The 16,237-nt window shown below is 38.7% G+C and overlaps 1 protein-coding gene across 3 annotated transcripts in view; it reads right to left on the bottom strand.

Moving 5' to 3' along the window:
* Positions 1–16,237, bottom strand: part of necab1 (N-terminal EF-hand calcium binding protein 1) — a 38,862-nt gene that overhangs the window by 2,414 nt on the left and 20,211 nt on the right. For 2 of the 3 annotated variants that reach the window (XM_034705108.1, XM_034705107.1), the window contains 5 exons: positions 12,202–12,323; positions 8,872–8,948; positions 7,678–7,725; positions 2,574–2,686; positions 172–249 (listed from right to left, as the gene is read on the bottom strand). In XM_034705108.1, the coding sequence (XP_034560999.1) occupies positions 172–249; positions 2,574–2,686; positions 7,678–7,725; positions 8,872–8,948; positions 12,202–12,323 (438 nt within the window). Of the gene's footprint in view, positions 1–171; positions 250–2,573; positions 2,687–6,582; positions 7,265–7,677; positions 7,726–8,871; positions 8,949–12,201; positions 12,324–16,237 lie in introns of those variants that run through there. The other variant, XM_034705109.1, reaches the window with a different exon arrangement.

Raw genomic sequence — 16,237 nt, forward strand, 5'->3', positions numbered from 1 at the left:
ATGGCACGTGTTTTTTTTTCCTTATTAGTCTGATTAAGGTCTCACAGAGTTCACTGCTCTAAACACATAGGGAAGCAGACCTCCTCTCAATGAGCAGAAAATATAATTTGGGGTTTATGAACAGGCCATGCTGCATTAATCACGACACATAGGGTGAGGACGAACACTTACTTCTTCCACACGTTGTTGTGCCCCCAGAATTCATAGAGAATGAAGCGTGACTCATTTGCCAGCCGCTGAACTGCGATGCTGCCGAATGCAAAACAAGAGGGAACACAAGTCATGCAATCTCTAATTAGAGTGCTACATCCTGTCCTCCAGCACCGCCTGTTTCCCACAGTGTTCGGGGAAGCAGGCAGGGTGGACCCGTCAAATAACATTTTTCTAATATTACAACCCTCAATTTGTGTTTTTTGGAGAGTTTCATCTTAAGTTGACAATGAGTAAACATGACTGAGTATTCAGAGAGATGGTCACAACATTACAAATCATGTAAATGTCACAGTGTGCTCCAGGCTGTTGGGTTTATTCTCAAACCAAAGCGACAGTTAATTTGAGGTTTTTTGTTCCTCTCAAAATGTGCTTTGCATCAAAGATGTAACAAACTCTGATGCTTGACAGCTGATTGCTGTTTTTTCTTCTGATCACGTGTTGTTTTCCCAGTGCTACATCAGAGCCAGAGCATGTTTTTAGTTTTGACAAAAGCTATTTCACTGAGTAAAACATAATACAAATGACACATGTGGAGACCCTGCACTCCAGATTCTTATATCAAGGCTTTAACCTCAACAGGGGGATGATGTAGATTTGAGTTATTGGAAAAAATTGCCATCAACCTAAACCTTCAAAAGCAACGGCAGGGACAACATGATCACACATCAAGTTGAATCAATCTGCACAAAAGAGTCTTGCACATTTCCCCTCTAACTGTTGACACTGTGGCAAAATAGTTAGTTTCAAACTCAGGCTGATCTTGAGGGCCGTGAAAAAATGACAGTTATTGGGCACAGATGTGAGACCAGCCTGAGGAACTACTTGGCACCATTCTTTCCTCCAAGCTGCTGCAGCAGAGCTGTTGAGAGGATCTCTAAGTTGCTGATCGCTATAAAGTAACTTAAACCAGAAGTGTGTTATGGGTATATTATATATTATATCCGTTATGGGGAATGTAAGATCTATCTACGATAAGGTGGACAAGCTAACCCAGCACCAGAGGGAATACTGGCAGAGTAGCATCATGCTAACAGAGCTAACACTGGACACGAACGCCACATTGGAAGGATTTCACCTGCTGTGGGCGGACAGGATACAGGAGAGCGGGACTGAACTAACTGGTGAAGGACAGCTCAGTCCTGGACCCTGTACAGGTGGTGGCTGACAGGAAAATTATGGTCAAGCTGTCGTCTCTGATCGACTTTTCAAAAAAATTATTTTATATATATATTCTTGTTGAAATTCTTGTACTGTACATCCTCTTGTTTGCTGCTGTAACTCCATGAATGTCCCCATTGAGGGATGAATAAAGGAGTATCTTATCTTACAAGAATGTCACAATTTGTGAAATTTGCCTCATATGTTTAAAAGTTCATCAACTGCAAAGCTCAGACAGGAACAAGAGCTGAATGAGGACAGAAATATCAACATCAATATTCCTACAGAAGTACCTTTCACCATGTCTAGTGTTACTGTCAGTGGGTATGTTAAGTTTAATGTAATGTATTAAATAATGCTAAAGTTAATGTTTGTATGTTCTTTGTCCAACAAAGAGGCTGATTTGAATCTTTGGCAATGGAAGCGTTATTGACCGTAGAATCAGAGGGACTATTTTTTTTTTAAAAGATGTATGACTTAGTCATCTTTAAATCAATACAATCCTACTCAACCAATCAGGAATGTAATTTGCATAACCACATGTACATGATATATTATACCATACATGATAAACCTCATGGCAATGGCTGAAGAACTCAACATTTGACAACTGTCCCGATTTAGAATCAATGAAAAAAGAAAAAAGAAAATCAAAAACCAAACCTTAAGATCAGTACAAGTGAAAATAATTCTAGCTCAAAGGTCCACCTTTGGGTATAATTAGCAACACCAATGTTGAACTTCAACTAGGAATTGTCAGGTGATTGTCAAGGACATAAAAACAGGAAAATATACACAGCACATATCAAAATGTAACCACACGAATATGTTCTTATCTTAACCTGCAAACGCATCTGTCAAGTTGATTATTGTAATAAGTATTCTGAAAAGCACAAATTTGCCTCTTTAAGCTCCAATATCTATGCAGCCTCTATCCTCGGAGCCTGAGTCTGGGATATTAAAATGAGTTCAACATTAAGACACCACAGAGGGACCAACATAAGAGCCATCCCTTCTTTAGAAAGGCCACTCTCTAGATAACTCGTGTAAGTAAAAGATTATTTATAAATGTTAAATGCTTCTTTTTTTATTTAGTAACCCTAAACCTAACCCTTAAGCAGAAATGTTAAAAACAAAGCAGGATAAAAATGTTCTACAGTAAACCTTTTGATCTAAAGAGTACAAAGAGAATACAAACTGACTGTAAACATCCAGTCTGGGCGCAGGAACACTCCATGTACTGTCTGAGAGCCAAACGAAACTCCTCAAGCTCCTCCTCCAGCACACAGAGCTGCCTCTGGACGATCAGGATGTGCTGTGAAGACAAGACATAACACACAAATATAAGCACACACACACACACAAATTAAAAGATGCAAAGACACGCAAAGTCAGAGGGTCAGGATTTGCTTCTGGGAGATGTTCAAAAATCTTCTGGCAGGGGTTCGCTTTAGCTCAGTGTGCAAAGAAATGGTGACCAATGCAGAACTGTAATGTAAGAGCTGCAGCCTTTTATAATCCGATTTTTAAAGATAGCACTTATGTGCTCTGGCACCAGATTCTTTACAACCCAAGTGTCCTAATGTGATGACAAAATGACCAAGGATGATTCTACATAATAGAATACATTTAACTCTTTTTGTATACTTTAGTGATACAGTTAATGCCTCAGCAAACTAGTCACAGTACAGTCCTGCAAGTTGCAAACAGAAACAGTTTAATTCCAAGAAGATGTTCACATGCTTAGTGAATGCTGACTCTGATTGATCACAAAGTTGTAGCCACAGCAGAACACAAGGCTTTCAATGTGGTGCTGTGCAAAGAAGCAATAAGTCCTAAATTGTGGATTCTTCACACACATCTTTAACCAGGCAGCTCAAAAGAAATCTATAAAACCACAATTGACAATCAGTTCTTATTACTGTAGCCCAAAAGCTATCTCACAACTCTTGACATGCAAAGCATCTGCCATGACTAGATGGGAAGAGAAAGAGTGATTGAAGGAGTTTTGAATGTGAAACATTCCTGGAAATGAACCTGATTTTGGTTCTGGTTCTGATTTCACCCTGTCTGCATTTTTACCATTTCAAGACATATTTCCAGCAAGGCAAGGCAAGGCAAGGCAACTTTATTTGTATAGCGCATTTCATACACAAGGGCAACTCAATGTGCTTTACATTAAACATTACAACATTAAAAGCATTGGAAACATTCAGACAATCATAAAGTAACACAATTAAAATGACAAATATAATAAAACAGAAAAGAAAAGGAAAATTAGAAATATGTTAAAAATAAAATTAAGTTAAAGTGAGTTAAAATAAGCTAAGATAGGAAGACAGTGGCAAATAAAAAAGTCTTAGTCTTTGATTTAAAGCAGGATTTTAAAGTCTATTCTCTGACAGACAGGAGGCCAGTGTAGAGATCTAAGAACTGGAGTGATGTGGTCTACTTTTTTGGTCCTTGTTAGGACTCGAGCAGCAGCATTCTGTATGAGCTTCAGCTTAAAGGGCATTACTTCCAAATGTCACTAAGCTAGTGCCCCTTCCCACGGTTGTTGCAGGTGAAGAGGCAGAAACACACTTAAGCATCTATAGGTTGTGTGTTAAGTCATGAACAGCACAAAAGAAGACAGAGGAAGACATGGTGTAACCATGACGATTGAAAGCATGCTAATAGTGTCTTGTGGCTGACGAGGATTTGTTGAGAGAGATAGAGAGGCTGATGAGAACAAAGAGTGAATGGCTGGCCTGATGTCCTATGGTACGCTGTGTGTGTGTGTGTGTGTGTGCGTGTGTGTCCGTGTGTGTCCGTGTGTGTCCGTGTGTGTGTGTGTGCATTTGTGTGTGTTTGTTTGTGTGTGTGTGTGCGTGTATGTGTGTGTGTGTGTGGCTGATAAAATGCTTGGGGACATTTTCTCAGTTGCTAATTTGGGAGAAACACACACACACACACACACATACACACACACACACACACACACACACACACACACACACACACACACACACACACACACACACACACACCCACCCACACACACACACACACACACACACACAGTCTCACTTCAGTCATGTGTTGCGGATCATTACTGGTTTTCTCTTGGCTGAACATGTATTCTCAGTGACACACTCCAATTACACATTGATTAATTCACACATGAGCAGAGACGTCAACATTGCGCCAGTTATGCGACATGACAGTGCCATGTAATATTCATATGCATGGTTTCATTTGTCTGCAGTGCTATGATACTTCTGGTGCACAAATTGTATCACTGAAACTCCCTGCACAGAATTCCTGACTTCCCTGAATGTTTTCTTTTGTTGTTTTTTCATTGGAGACTTATTTGTTTTAGGTTTTGGACGTCTTAATGGAAAAATCCAAACAAATTAAAGTTTGCTCAGGCTCTTGCATTTTGTGAAGGCCAAACTCTTCAGGATTTGATGAAGAAATTTCAGTTAAACCAATATTAAAATTATGAAAAGTCGCAGTGCTGGAAACAGATTCTTTGCACATGACATCTGCACATTTTCTTCTTTTGTGCAAGAAAATGAAGCAAATGAAACAAGCTTTTTTTTTTTACACTGTATGGGAGATATGAGTAACAAGTAAAAATTGTGGGGCATCAATGTAGCTTAGCTGTTAAATCACACACCTTATGTTCAAATATTGTAGCTTTTGAAGGGAGCGGTCATTCCCCACCCTCTCTTCTCAGTTTCCCACACTGTCTACAGTTCCATCCAAGTAAAGGCATGAATAAAGCATTTTTTACAGATTGAATCTGAGTTGATTGTCTTCAGAAAGTTCTTTAGGAAACAGTAAATTTATTTTGAAGGTGAATTTCAAACAGTAACCTGATTCATGTTTGGTTGTTTTTTCAGTTTTTCCTCATAAAGAGAATCCACCCTGACAATAGTTTTTGTCGTAATGTGGATTTATAAGTGAGAAAAACAAATGTGTTTAACTCAACAAGCCAAATTTAATGATTTCACACTTTGTCTGTATTTAACCCTCCTGTTATGTTTGTTTCTCTGGAACAGCAATAATGTGTTTAAAGTGTCAAACTTTTTAAAACTTAACTCAGAAAAAACTGAAATACTTGTCGTTGGCCCAAAAACCCAGAGAGAACAGATCCAACTACATCTGAGTTCAATTTTGTTAAAACACTGTGAGCAAGTCAGAAATCTTGGTGTAATTTTAGATTCTGACCTTCACTTTGATTACTACATTACCAATTATTGGTTGTAAACCAACTATTATATTGCCTATAATAGACTTTTAAAAGGGTCAATTTGACCAGCAACATAACAGGAAGGTTAAATATAATTATCATGGTATAGTATTTATACAGACTGTGCTTTGTTTGAATAGCTGGAGCTGATTTAGACACAGAAGCCACATTTCACATGCCTCCCTTCATGAGGAGGAGGTGTTAGATGTGGTTATTACCACAACCTTGTGTTTATGCTTTTATCTCATAGATATGTGAAAAATTCTATTTTCAACAAAACCAATGAAAGTAAAAATCAAGCACTATCTTTATGAATGAGTCTGTGACACATTTGAATATCTGTGATTCCAGTGTTGTTGTCACACGTTAGAAAACTCACAGTTGAAAATGAGATGTTTGCATTATTTCAGCTCATAAAATGATTCATGTTTCAACAGATCATACCCCAGTTAGCACTAACTGGGAGTTCAATGTTGAAGTTCGGCTCAAAACAGAATGTTTAAGACTCAATGTGAACAAGTTTCAACTGGCTACGATACAATCTTTGCATCAACGAGTCAGAAAACACATTTTTGTCGAATCATTTTGATAGGCTAGTTATTTGGGAGGTTAGAGAAGAAGGACAGAAATGAGAATTGTGATGGTCTATGTCTTCAGAGTGATTTTCAAACGCTGGTTAAGTCTACACAAAGACATTATTCCTACGCATCTTTTTAAATACAAAATCATACGCGTTATGGGCTGTTTGGTGTGATCAAGGGACCAAGACGGGTCAGAGACCTTGTAAAAAGGAGCAGCTGAAACTTCTATCTGTGACAGAGAGACCCCTGGATGTTGACATAGCTGACTGATACCTAACTGTAGAAAAGGATGTGTTAGAGCTCGGCTGCCAACGTTGGTGAGCAGAAGACTTTAATTGAGGCTGTCATGAACTGAAATCTGAGCCTTGAAATTTTTTTATTTAGTGACTGTGATGTACTTTCATACAATCATTGTAAGCTGTATATTCATGATAATATGTGTGAATATGTGATGAATCCTGTGACAAAAGACGATTTTGTACAGAACATAGATTCAACTTCTTCTAACAGTGAACACAGACGTCTTTTAAACATTGATGCAATGTAAAAATGTCGACTGGGGCCCATCTGAGTGACACTTACTGTGTTTCTTTACATTTTCAAATGTTTTAGACATTTGTAATGTCAATGTCACGTGTTCCCCACATTTCATTTTCCTTCGTTAAAAAAAGTATAAACTGAAAATTCCTTTCAAACATACCTATGTGGCCATCAAACCGTATTTTGTACTTATCATTTTATATAAGTTCAAACTAGTAAAAATATTTCTCAAAATAAAACTGCTGACAACTGTTTCTGGAGTCCTGATTTTATAATCAAAGTTTGCAGCCAGTCTTCAAGAAAAGAAACTTCCCTTCACTATAAATGTTCTTCCCTGTGAGAGTGTGTTAGTGATGTGAGAGGGTGTTTGTGTTGGTCTGCTGTGGTGGTCAGTGAGTCAGCCGTCTGCTTTAGAGACGTTCTCAGCCATGAAATGAGTGAAATGAATCCTGGTGGGAGGAAATAGCAGTCCCTGCTTGCTCCGGCTTGCAGACTCTGATGTTAAACATGCATGGCTGATAACATGCAAACACACCTGCGAGCAACATTAGAATATACAATGTTAATATAACTAATAACTATAGTAATACTAAGACATTCATTTTGAGAAATGATTTGAGATTAAAGCATCAGATAGTACTGACAAATGACACCAGATATACACTAAAGTATACACTCTGTACCTCACTCAATCCCTCTCAGTATTGCCTGTGAGCTTTCTCTACGAAACTCAATACTAAGTCTAGATAAGAAACATTTGAGCTGAAGACAGACAGTGTGAAGGCAGGCGGGGAATAAGACTGTTTCATCCTTGCTGTTGCTATGCAACCGCTGTGCAGTTATTATCATTGTGGCCTCACATTCAGTCGTACTCCACCGTGTGAGAGGAGACTGACACAGAGTGATCACAGCAGCAAAATAGATGAATAATAGTGTACTGAAACCAACCGATTTGCTCTCCAGGACCTCCTCTTCGACCGGCTCCAGACGAATCTCCTGAGAAAAGAGAGGAGGAAAAAAATGGACCCCATGAATAAATAAATAAATAAATATCTGCTAATGCAAAATAGCATACTTGTGAAGCTCTGAACTCTTTACCTAAAATAAAATAAAGAATAATTAGAAGACTGTCAAAAATGTAACTTTCTTCATCATCTCTTTATCTCTTATACAGATCTCAACGCAGAGGCCTGCTAACACTTGCTCACCCTGTCAGGATCATAATTTGCACAGCCACCTATCTCCTTGAGTACCTATATATTGATCCAAAGATGATTTTATGATTTAATAAACATTTATTCATGCAGCCAAAAAAAGAAGTCCCTCAGAATCAACGGCTGGCATGTTGATTCTGTTCCATTTTTCACTGTGATTGCCTGAGTTTATCTTTGTGGATTTTCAGTTGTATTTTGGGCATTGTGAAAAGTAGACTTTTGATTTCCCCTTGTTTTTTTTGTGTAACAAACCCTTTTACTTTCCTGCACTTGATTCCTCTACTTTTGTTTTCACTTACAAATCTGTGACAAATCACAAATCCTTACACATTTGTGGGGGATATATGAGGATAAAAGTAATCTTAAACATGACTGTGAATTCATCAGCAGTGCTCTTATGTTCTCCTGCAGATTTTGTTTATCTAGTTCTCTTAGGTGCCATCAGCTTAACGTTTAACTTCCAAAATATTTGTTTTTACACGTCTTTACTAAAATATTACTTTTATGCTGTATTTGTAATCAACATTTTTAAGTTTCCTTTTTTTTGGTTAATTAATTACAAACAACGAAAATACAGCAAGTAATTCAAAGCATTTCTGTGTTTTGATCCAGAATCAAACTTCAAGTTTCACCTTAATTGGATTTCAAAAATATCTCAGAAGGTTTTGTTTCAACAGGCGAGCATCCTGAGAGAGAGTTTACTTTATACTGTACATATGTCCATGTGTTCCTTCGTGGGAGGGTGTTGTAGAGTTTAGTTTATTTGTTGACTTTGTTTGGAGTCCTCTCGGCACAATCTGCAGTTAATTTGAGCGAGCGATGTAAAGACCAGATGGCTCAGATGGCGAAGGAAACAGACGGACTAAAAATATCACAGGAGAGAAAAAAGGAGATATGAGTATGAAAAAGTTGAAAGGAAAGAAGTCACCCGTTGCTCTAGACGGTCAATCAGCTTCTGCAGTCTGTTGACCTGGACCATCCACTGGCTGTCTTCATCGTACACACCTGTGGGAGAGGATAGATTTCAGACAAAAGGAGAAATCAACAAAGGTGAAGGGATGAAAGGTGCCGCATGCATCGACTGTATTTTAAACACACTTTCCTCTATTGATTTTTCTGAGCTGAATACTGGAATATAGTGGCGGAGTCCCGAAAGGCATTTTAACGTTTCCTTTCATGTAATGCTACGCAAAAGCAAACCAATCAATAGAAAAGCTTTGAGACCTGCAATTGAAGTTTATAGGGGCTCATATCTCCTAGCAACCACAGCTGGCGTGATAGTGGAGGTCTAATAGAAACTATGTACAATAGTTCAAACATAAAACAACAAGGCCAGAAAAACAGAAGAAAAAAACAGCTGTGGTGTGAGAAAAATAAATAAAAATGATTAATACAGTTAAAAAAAATACAAGAAACTAAAACATTTGAGTTGTTAAGCTGTTCTTAGCATGACTGGGTCTTTCTCCAAAGTAAGACTTATTTCCTCAGTAAGATTACTTGTCTAAAAACACTCAAATGTAACACAAAAGATGTTTAAGATGTGTCTGATAGCACAAAATATTTCAAAATGACAGCACATTTGATACACTGTTGGCATAAAATAGAAGTTGGGATGCCTTGTAAGATAAGGAACTGTGAGCAAATAGCTGAACAATTTATGAATAATGTTACTCAGTGAAAAATAGAATTTTGAGATTTTATCATCTACAATACATTATATCATTAAAAGAGTACAGATTTTTTTTTTGTTCAAAAACCAACCAATCTTCATGCCCGGATGTGTCACTGTATTAAAAACAGACTTTTATTCTTTTATTTTTTTAATTTATATTTTTGGGCTTTTATGCCTTTATTAGATAGGACAGCTAAAGAGAGACTGCAAACATGGGAAACAGAAAGTGGGGGAAGACATGCATAGTGCAAAGTCACAGTTCAAAAGCAAGCATCTGTGGTGGTGTGGGGACACGTAGGTGCCCATGACCGGGGTCGTGTACACATCTTGGAATGCACCATTAATGCTTAACAATATATACAGTAATATGTTGCCCTCCAGAGAATCTTCAGGGAGGACCTTACATATTTCAGCAAGACACAAATTCAAATTAAAGATGCAAGCAGCATTGAACAGGCCCTCACAACTTTGGCATGTCAGGGTGCGGCGCATGACGGGCGTGGCAAAAGTTTTGGTGCTGAGCAGTTGCAGAGTTTGTTGCTGCTGTGGTGTCTACAAGACACTTATGAGGTGTTTATGATGTGCATCTCTCACTCTGAGGGACAGCTGTCACTGTGCAGCTCTCAGCACCACGGACAGTGACACTAAGCTGCATCCCAAAGATCTACCGTGGTCATATATGACTGTGGCTGTTTTCGAAATGGCCTGCTACATACTACCTACTAATGTAGTAGGCAATAGGTATTGCCTACTACATACTGCATTTGAATTTAGTATGTAGTATGACTGTTCTGTCCGATCTGTGTTGCAGTACGCTGAGCCAGACGTCACTGAATTTCCGTTTTCGGAATGCGGAAGTAAACAACGGCCAAACTGATAGCAAAACTGCTTCTTTAGCATCAATTTATGATTTAAAAAGTTAAGAAGTGGTTTATATGTAATTGAATAATTTTCACAGCACATAAAAACTGAGTGCTCCCCTCAAAAAAAAGAAGAGGAAAGAAAAAGCGGAACGAGCGCTGTGCATTGTTGGAAACAGTACGTGAGGTGGTCTGATGCATACTGAGGCTGTTTCCGAAACAACCTGCTACATACTACTTACTAATGTAGTAGGCAGTAGGTATTGCCTACTACATACTGCATTTGAATTTAGTATGTAGTATGACTGTTCTGTCCGATCTGTCATGCAGCATGCTGAGCCAGACTTCGCTGGATTTCCGGTTTCGGAAAGCGGAAGTAAACAACGGCGAAGCCGATAAATAAAAAGCTTATTTAGCATCCATTTATGATTTAAGAAAGTTAGGAAGTGGTTTATATATAATTTGATAACTTTCACAGCACCCAAAAACGGATTTCCTCCCGTCAAAAAATTAGGAAAAAGAAAAAGCAGAACGAGCGCTGTGCATTATGGGAAACAGTACGCGAGGAAGACTGGTCCGATGCACACTGAGATATTTTCCCAAATCAGTAGACATCCGGGGAGTTTTGGCATACTGCAGATTTTGCACTTTTCCACTTACTACTTACTACATGCTTACTTCTGGCCTAATCAGTACGTACTGCTAGTATAGTATGCGGTTTCGAAAACAGCCTCTGTATTGACTCCATACATGGTTTGGTAGTATAATTGTCTGGCTGCCAAACTGGCCTGCCTGCAGTCCCCAATTGAAAATCATTCGGTGCATCTAGGAATGAAAAATACAAGAAGGGAGACCCCAAACTCTTGAGCAGCTGAAATCCTGTATCAGGCAAGAACGGGACAACATTTCACATTGAAAGCTCCAGACTCTGGTCTCCTCGGTTCCCAAACATTTACAGAGTGTTGTTAAAAGAGGAGATGGTGCAACACATGGTAAACATTCCCCTGTCACATTTTTAAAAATGTGTTGCTAGCATCAAATTTAAAAGGAGCACATATTTTTCATAGTATTTTCAATTTCAGAATTTGATATGTTTTCTTTGCACTATTTTTATTTATTCATCAGGGCTTAAATGTTTGCAAACTATCAAAATCTGTTTTAACACAACACCCCAACATTTTGTTTTTGGGTCTGTATATCACTTAGCCATTCACTCCGTCACTGGCAACTGCACATTTGATTTTTCTGTCAACCTATTTTGTTTTATAGTGTTTTATTTAAATTAACTTATTCATCGACAGTTGTAGATGATTCAATTAAAAGTGATGGACTTAGGTAAAAGAGCACTGTGAGCAAACCAGGCATTGTAAATCAAGCAATCATCAACAAATGGAAGGCTGATGGTGTTATTTATTACTACCCAGAGATAGCTCAACAAATACTGTATCATATTTGCTGGTATGTATGTCAAGGAAATTGTTGTTCCCTAACTGCAAACCTCAACCTAAGAAAAGAAAAATATCAAGGCCTTGTATAGACATTCAAGCCCACAAGACAAGCAGCTGTCCTATTCAATCTCTTTTTCTCTTTTCTCTGTTGAGAATTACACAAACTCCCCTCCCCCTCCATGTGTTTCTACTCTCTGAGGTGCAGATGCTGCTGGCAGCTACAACACAACATAACTAAAGTGGAAATCAACATGGGACCATGACAATAAAAAACTAACCTGAATTTACGAGACTGAGGAGCGGATTGTTTGGTGAGAGGCTGCTGTTCCTCTGTAGCCTCCGATTGGATCGACGGCCGGACCACTGCATGGACAAAACCTCTGGCTTCAGTGGGCCCTGTCTGGAGTCAAAATAAGGAGGACGATTATTCAGGCATCACAATATCCTGGCATGCTCTCTTTGAAAATTGTTGTGACTGTTCTCCCGCAGGACACTTGACATTACAGTTAAAAACCTTGGCCTTTTGTTCCTTGGTTTCTGTGGTGCACTTCATACACAAAATTTCAGATCAGTTACACAAAATAAGATTGATTTTGTCTCTGCTGACTCTAACAAATAAAACTAAATCTTTTTTATATAGACTACAGAATTGGTAATATTTCCTGCTGTTTATACCCAGATTTTCTTATATTTTGACCAACTTTGGACAGCACTTGTGACCAAAGAACGCAGTCTCACATACAGATGTCTCATCTTTGAACAAATTCGGCAAGCCTGTTGATGTCCGAGCTCTTTTTATGTTTGTATTTTGTGTTGGTCTGACAGTGATGATACCGCCAGTGACAAGGTACATGCAGCTGCAGGGTGACATCACCTAAGATTTATCTCAGCGCTGTCAACTTGTTTGGTCCCGTATTTTGAGGAGACCTCAGGGTGTCTTTGGGGATGTGTTTGTTTGCAGGTGAACGCACACACTCCAATATTAAAGAGTTAACATCAGCAAGCCTGAGTGTTCACTACAGGCATGTTCTAAGGAAAACTACTGTGCACAAAGATGGTTCCTGAGTCATTTCTCTTAAAACTGTTTTCTAAGCTCATACATGAAAAGTCTTGCTGGCTTTTTCAATCGCTCACTCTTCCACTGGACTCTTTATTTTACTCCCACACATATGGAATACAATAATTTAATATAAAATATCTTATAGACATTATTGGATGGAAAGAGACAAATTCGGGATAAAGGAAAATACTTTTGGGTTAGTCCGCAGCTAGAAATTGCACGAAGCCTGTGTTCACTGATAGCAGCTTATGCACTGTCAGCACCTGATGTTTTACTCAAATCCAATGCAGTTCAGCGTTTTCTGCACACAGCGTCTTGAGTGCGAAAAAGAACAGCTAAACTTTTGGTAGACCACCAAGCTCATCAATGCCACTCCTTCATTGTTGACAAATCAAAATCAACACAGGGCGGGACTTCTGACATCAACCTTTTTAACAACAACCTCAATGGTCAAAGAACTACAGGCAGTTTTCTAAGGCTTTCTAGGCCTGAGTTCCTGCTAGTCCCGAGAAACAATTCCTTTCCATTTTTTTTAAAAATACAATTTTCCATCCAATAAAAGCAAATATTTAGCACACAGAGCAATTTAAAATAGACTTAGCAGTCACTACCAAGGGACAGGGAAGTGACTCAAGACAATTTTCATAACCTAGCAACAGTAAACGCCAGTGAGAAGTGCTTTGAAATTGAGGTTGTGGGCGTTGCCAGCCAAAATAACGACATCAGTGGACACAGGCCCTTACTGGGTATATCTACTACACTGAAATCACCTCACAGTCAGGGGGGCTGGTTCTGTAGGATTTCTTGGATGATATAGAAAATCCACCTCCCAGCACTGCCAAAGCTCACTAATGTTTAATAGGTGGTTTCACTCCTGGTATCCAGGAGTGTTGACAGTTATTACCTGGACCTTTACTTGTGAGAAGCTGGCTGTCTCCATTCTTCACACCTTGCGATGCTAATTTGCTTTTAGCTCTAAATTCTGTTTTAGAGCTCTTAAAAGAGAATTCCCAAAACTATGTTGTATGTCAGCCTACTCCTATATTAAGTGCACCTGTTTTTAAACATAATACATACAGAATACAGCATACCTCATATGGAGGGCTCTTCCTACTATCTGAATGTGAAGATTTGTGACTGTGTTTTTTTTTTTTACATTTATCCCTGAATTACTGCTTTTATTTTAAGGGCTGTAATTGTCCTTAGAACATCACTTATATTATTTACTATTTTAAATACCATGTTCCACATCTAGAAGAAAAGCAGTTTAATTAACCCATTAGCTACAGTCTAATGCATGCATATTTTTGACGTATATTGGAGCAGCTGGTGTCAGGTCCCCCCTGTTCTGTCACTGAGTCACACTGTATTCAAGGCTACATATCAAATCTAATTGCTGAAACTGTCTAAAACCAGTCATGGGGAAAAGACCAGCAGCCTTTGCATCATCATGTTCCTCCTACAGCCTTGATATTAAGGGCTGGAGAGAAAACTATGTTGCCAGAACCAGGAGCAGAGGATTCAAGAAAAGTAGGTCTGTATCTCTACTGTTCTGTGCTCAACTCAAGCTGAGGGACTCACATTACAACAAATAACCAATAGGAAAATAATGGTACTGCTGAGGAGAAAGAACGGCAACACAGGTGGGGCATTGCACTGAGTCACGTCATGCATCTTCTAATATGAGCTCCGCATTGTCCTCTTCACACATATCAGACTGACCACAGAAACCTATTTAAAGCCCCGAGAGAAACAGCCCCATCCTCTAGATGTCTCTTAAGAAGAGTGACTCCATTCAGATGCACATGGGAATTTTTCAAGTGCTGCAGTTCTGAGAAGAAGAAAGACTAGAAGCTGCTCAGGGAGCAAGGGATGGTCACACTTTGAAGTGACATGAGAGGGAGAAAGAGAAAGAAACATTTTGAGGACGTGACAGAAGAGGAGAGAATGAATGAAGACATTTTGGCAAATCTCAGATGTTGATTATCTAACCTTATGATTTCCTACCTCTTAGAAAAAAAGGTTAAACATTCTTGTGTTGATAGAAAGGACACAAGAGAGCACAAAAACTCCAACTGAACTCCTACAAAAACATTCAAATACTACATCTACTTTGTTGAAATACTTTGCTGATATATTTCTCTTGTGGAAAAGAACGCCACTGAAAACCTGACAGGAAAGAAGGAAGACAATTTATTCAAAATACCAGGGTATACTTAACAATAAGAATGTATAATCATTTACAAGAACTACCCTTAAAAGCATGGGGAACCTGAACAAAAGTAATGCTGCACAACTTCCTTTAGTGGAAAAATAATGCTAGGCATCCCACATTTGTACAAACTAGTATTTAGTATTGAAAGAATACACATGTGAGTTGTTGATCGTTGAGCAAAACAAAATAAATCTACTTTTATTAAAAGAAATGCGCTGAAAATTCAGAGATCAAGCAAAGTTCAATACATGTGTAAAAGCTCACTGAAACCTTGGCATACCTTTTTAGGGTTCTAGCATTCAGGGACTAACCCTGCTGACACCCTCCCTCAGGCGACCAGATGTGGGTCCTGTATGATGCTCCGTCTCTCTATATATATCTGTCTCATCACTTCTGGTCCAAGCCAACGCAACAAATCTTTTGGGTTCTGTAACATTAATGCTATTCCCTGTCGTCAAACTCTGCCAGCATCCAACCCCTGCTCTATCTAGCTCTATCTAGCTGTCCTAGATAGAGCTGTAAACACAGACCAGGTAGAATCAGTTAACAACATTTCTCACAGGGCAGCTCATCAAGAGAAGTAGCTGGCAGCTACCCTTTCTAGGATGAGCAGATCCATCCATCTATTAGAAAAAAAACATAGAAAATCTTTCTTTCTTTCTTTCTTTAACCAGGTAAGAGACTCATTGAGATTTAAAACCTCTTTCTCAAGAGTGACCTGGCCAAGCCGGCAGCACAAAATAGGTTACAACAGACAAGCAAACAAAACAACACAAATAGAATACGGTCACAGTTTCACATGGTTACATGATTACACAGTGCAATCACAAAATATTATCACATTTATATAAAATCTGGGAAAACCTTGAAAAAGTCCTATTTTTACAGATTAAGGAGTGAAACTAAGCCTTCTGACATGCTGTGGTACCATATATCATCTTCTGTCTGACAAACAGTAAATTCATTAAATTCAGTGTTTGCTCTCTCTCTCTCTCTCTCTCTCTCTCTCTCTCTCTCTCTCTCTCTCTCTCTCTCTCTC

The sequence above is a fragment of the Notolabrus celidotus genome, chromosome 16, assembly GCF_009762535.1.
Source record: "Notolabrus celidotus isolate fNotCel1 chromosome 16, fNotCel1.pri, whole genome shotgun sequence".
In the NCBI taxonomy this organism is placed as follows: Eukaryota; Metazoa; Chordata; class Actinopteri; order Labriformes; family Labridae; genus Notolabrus; species Notolabrus celidotus.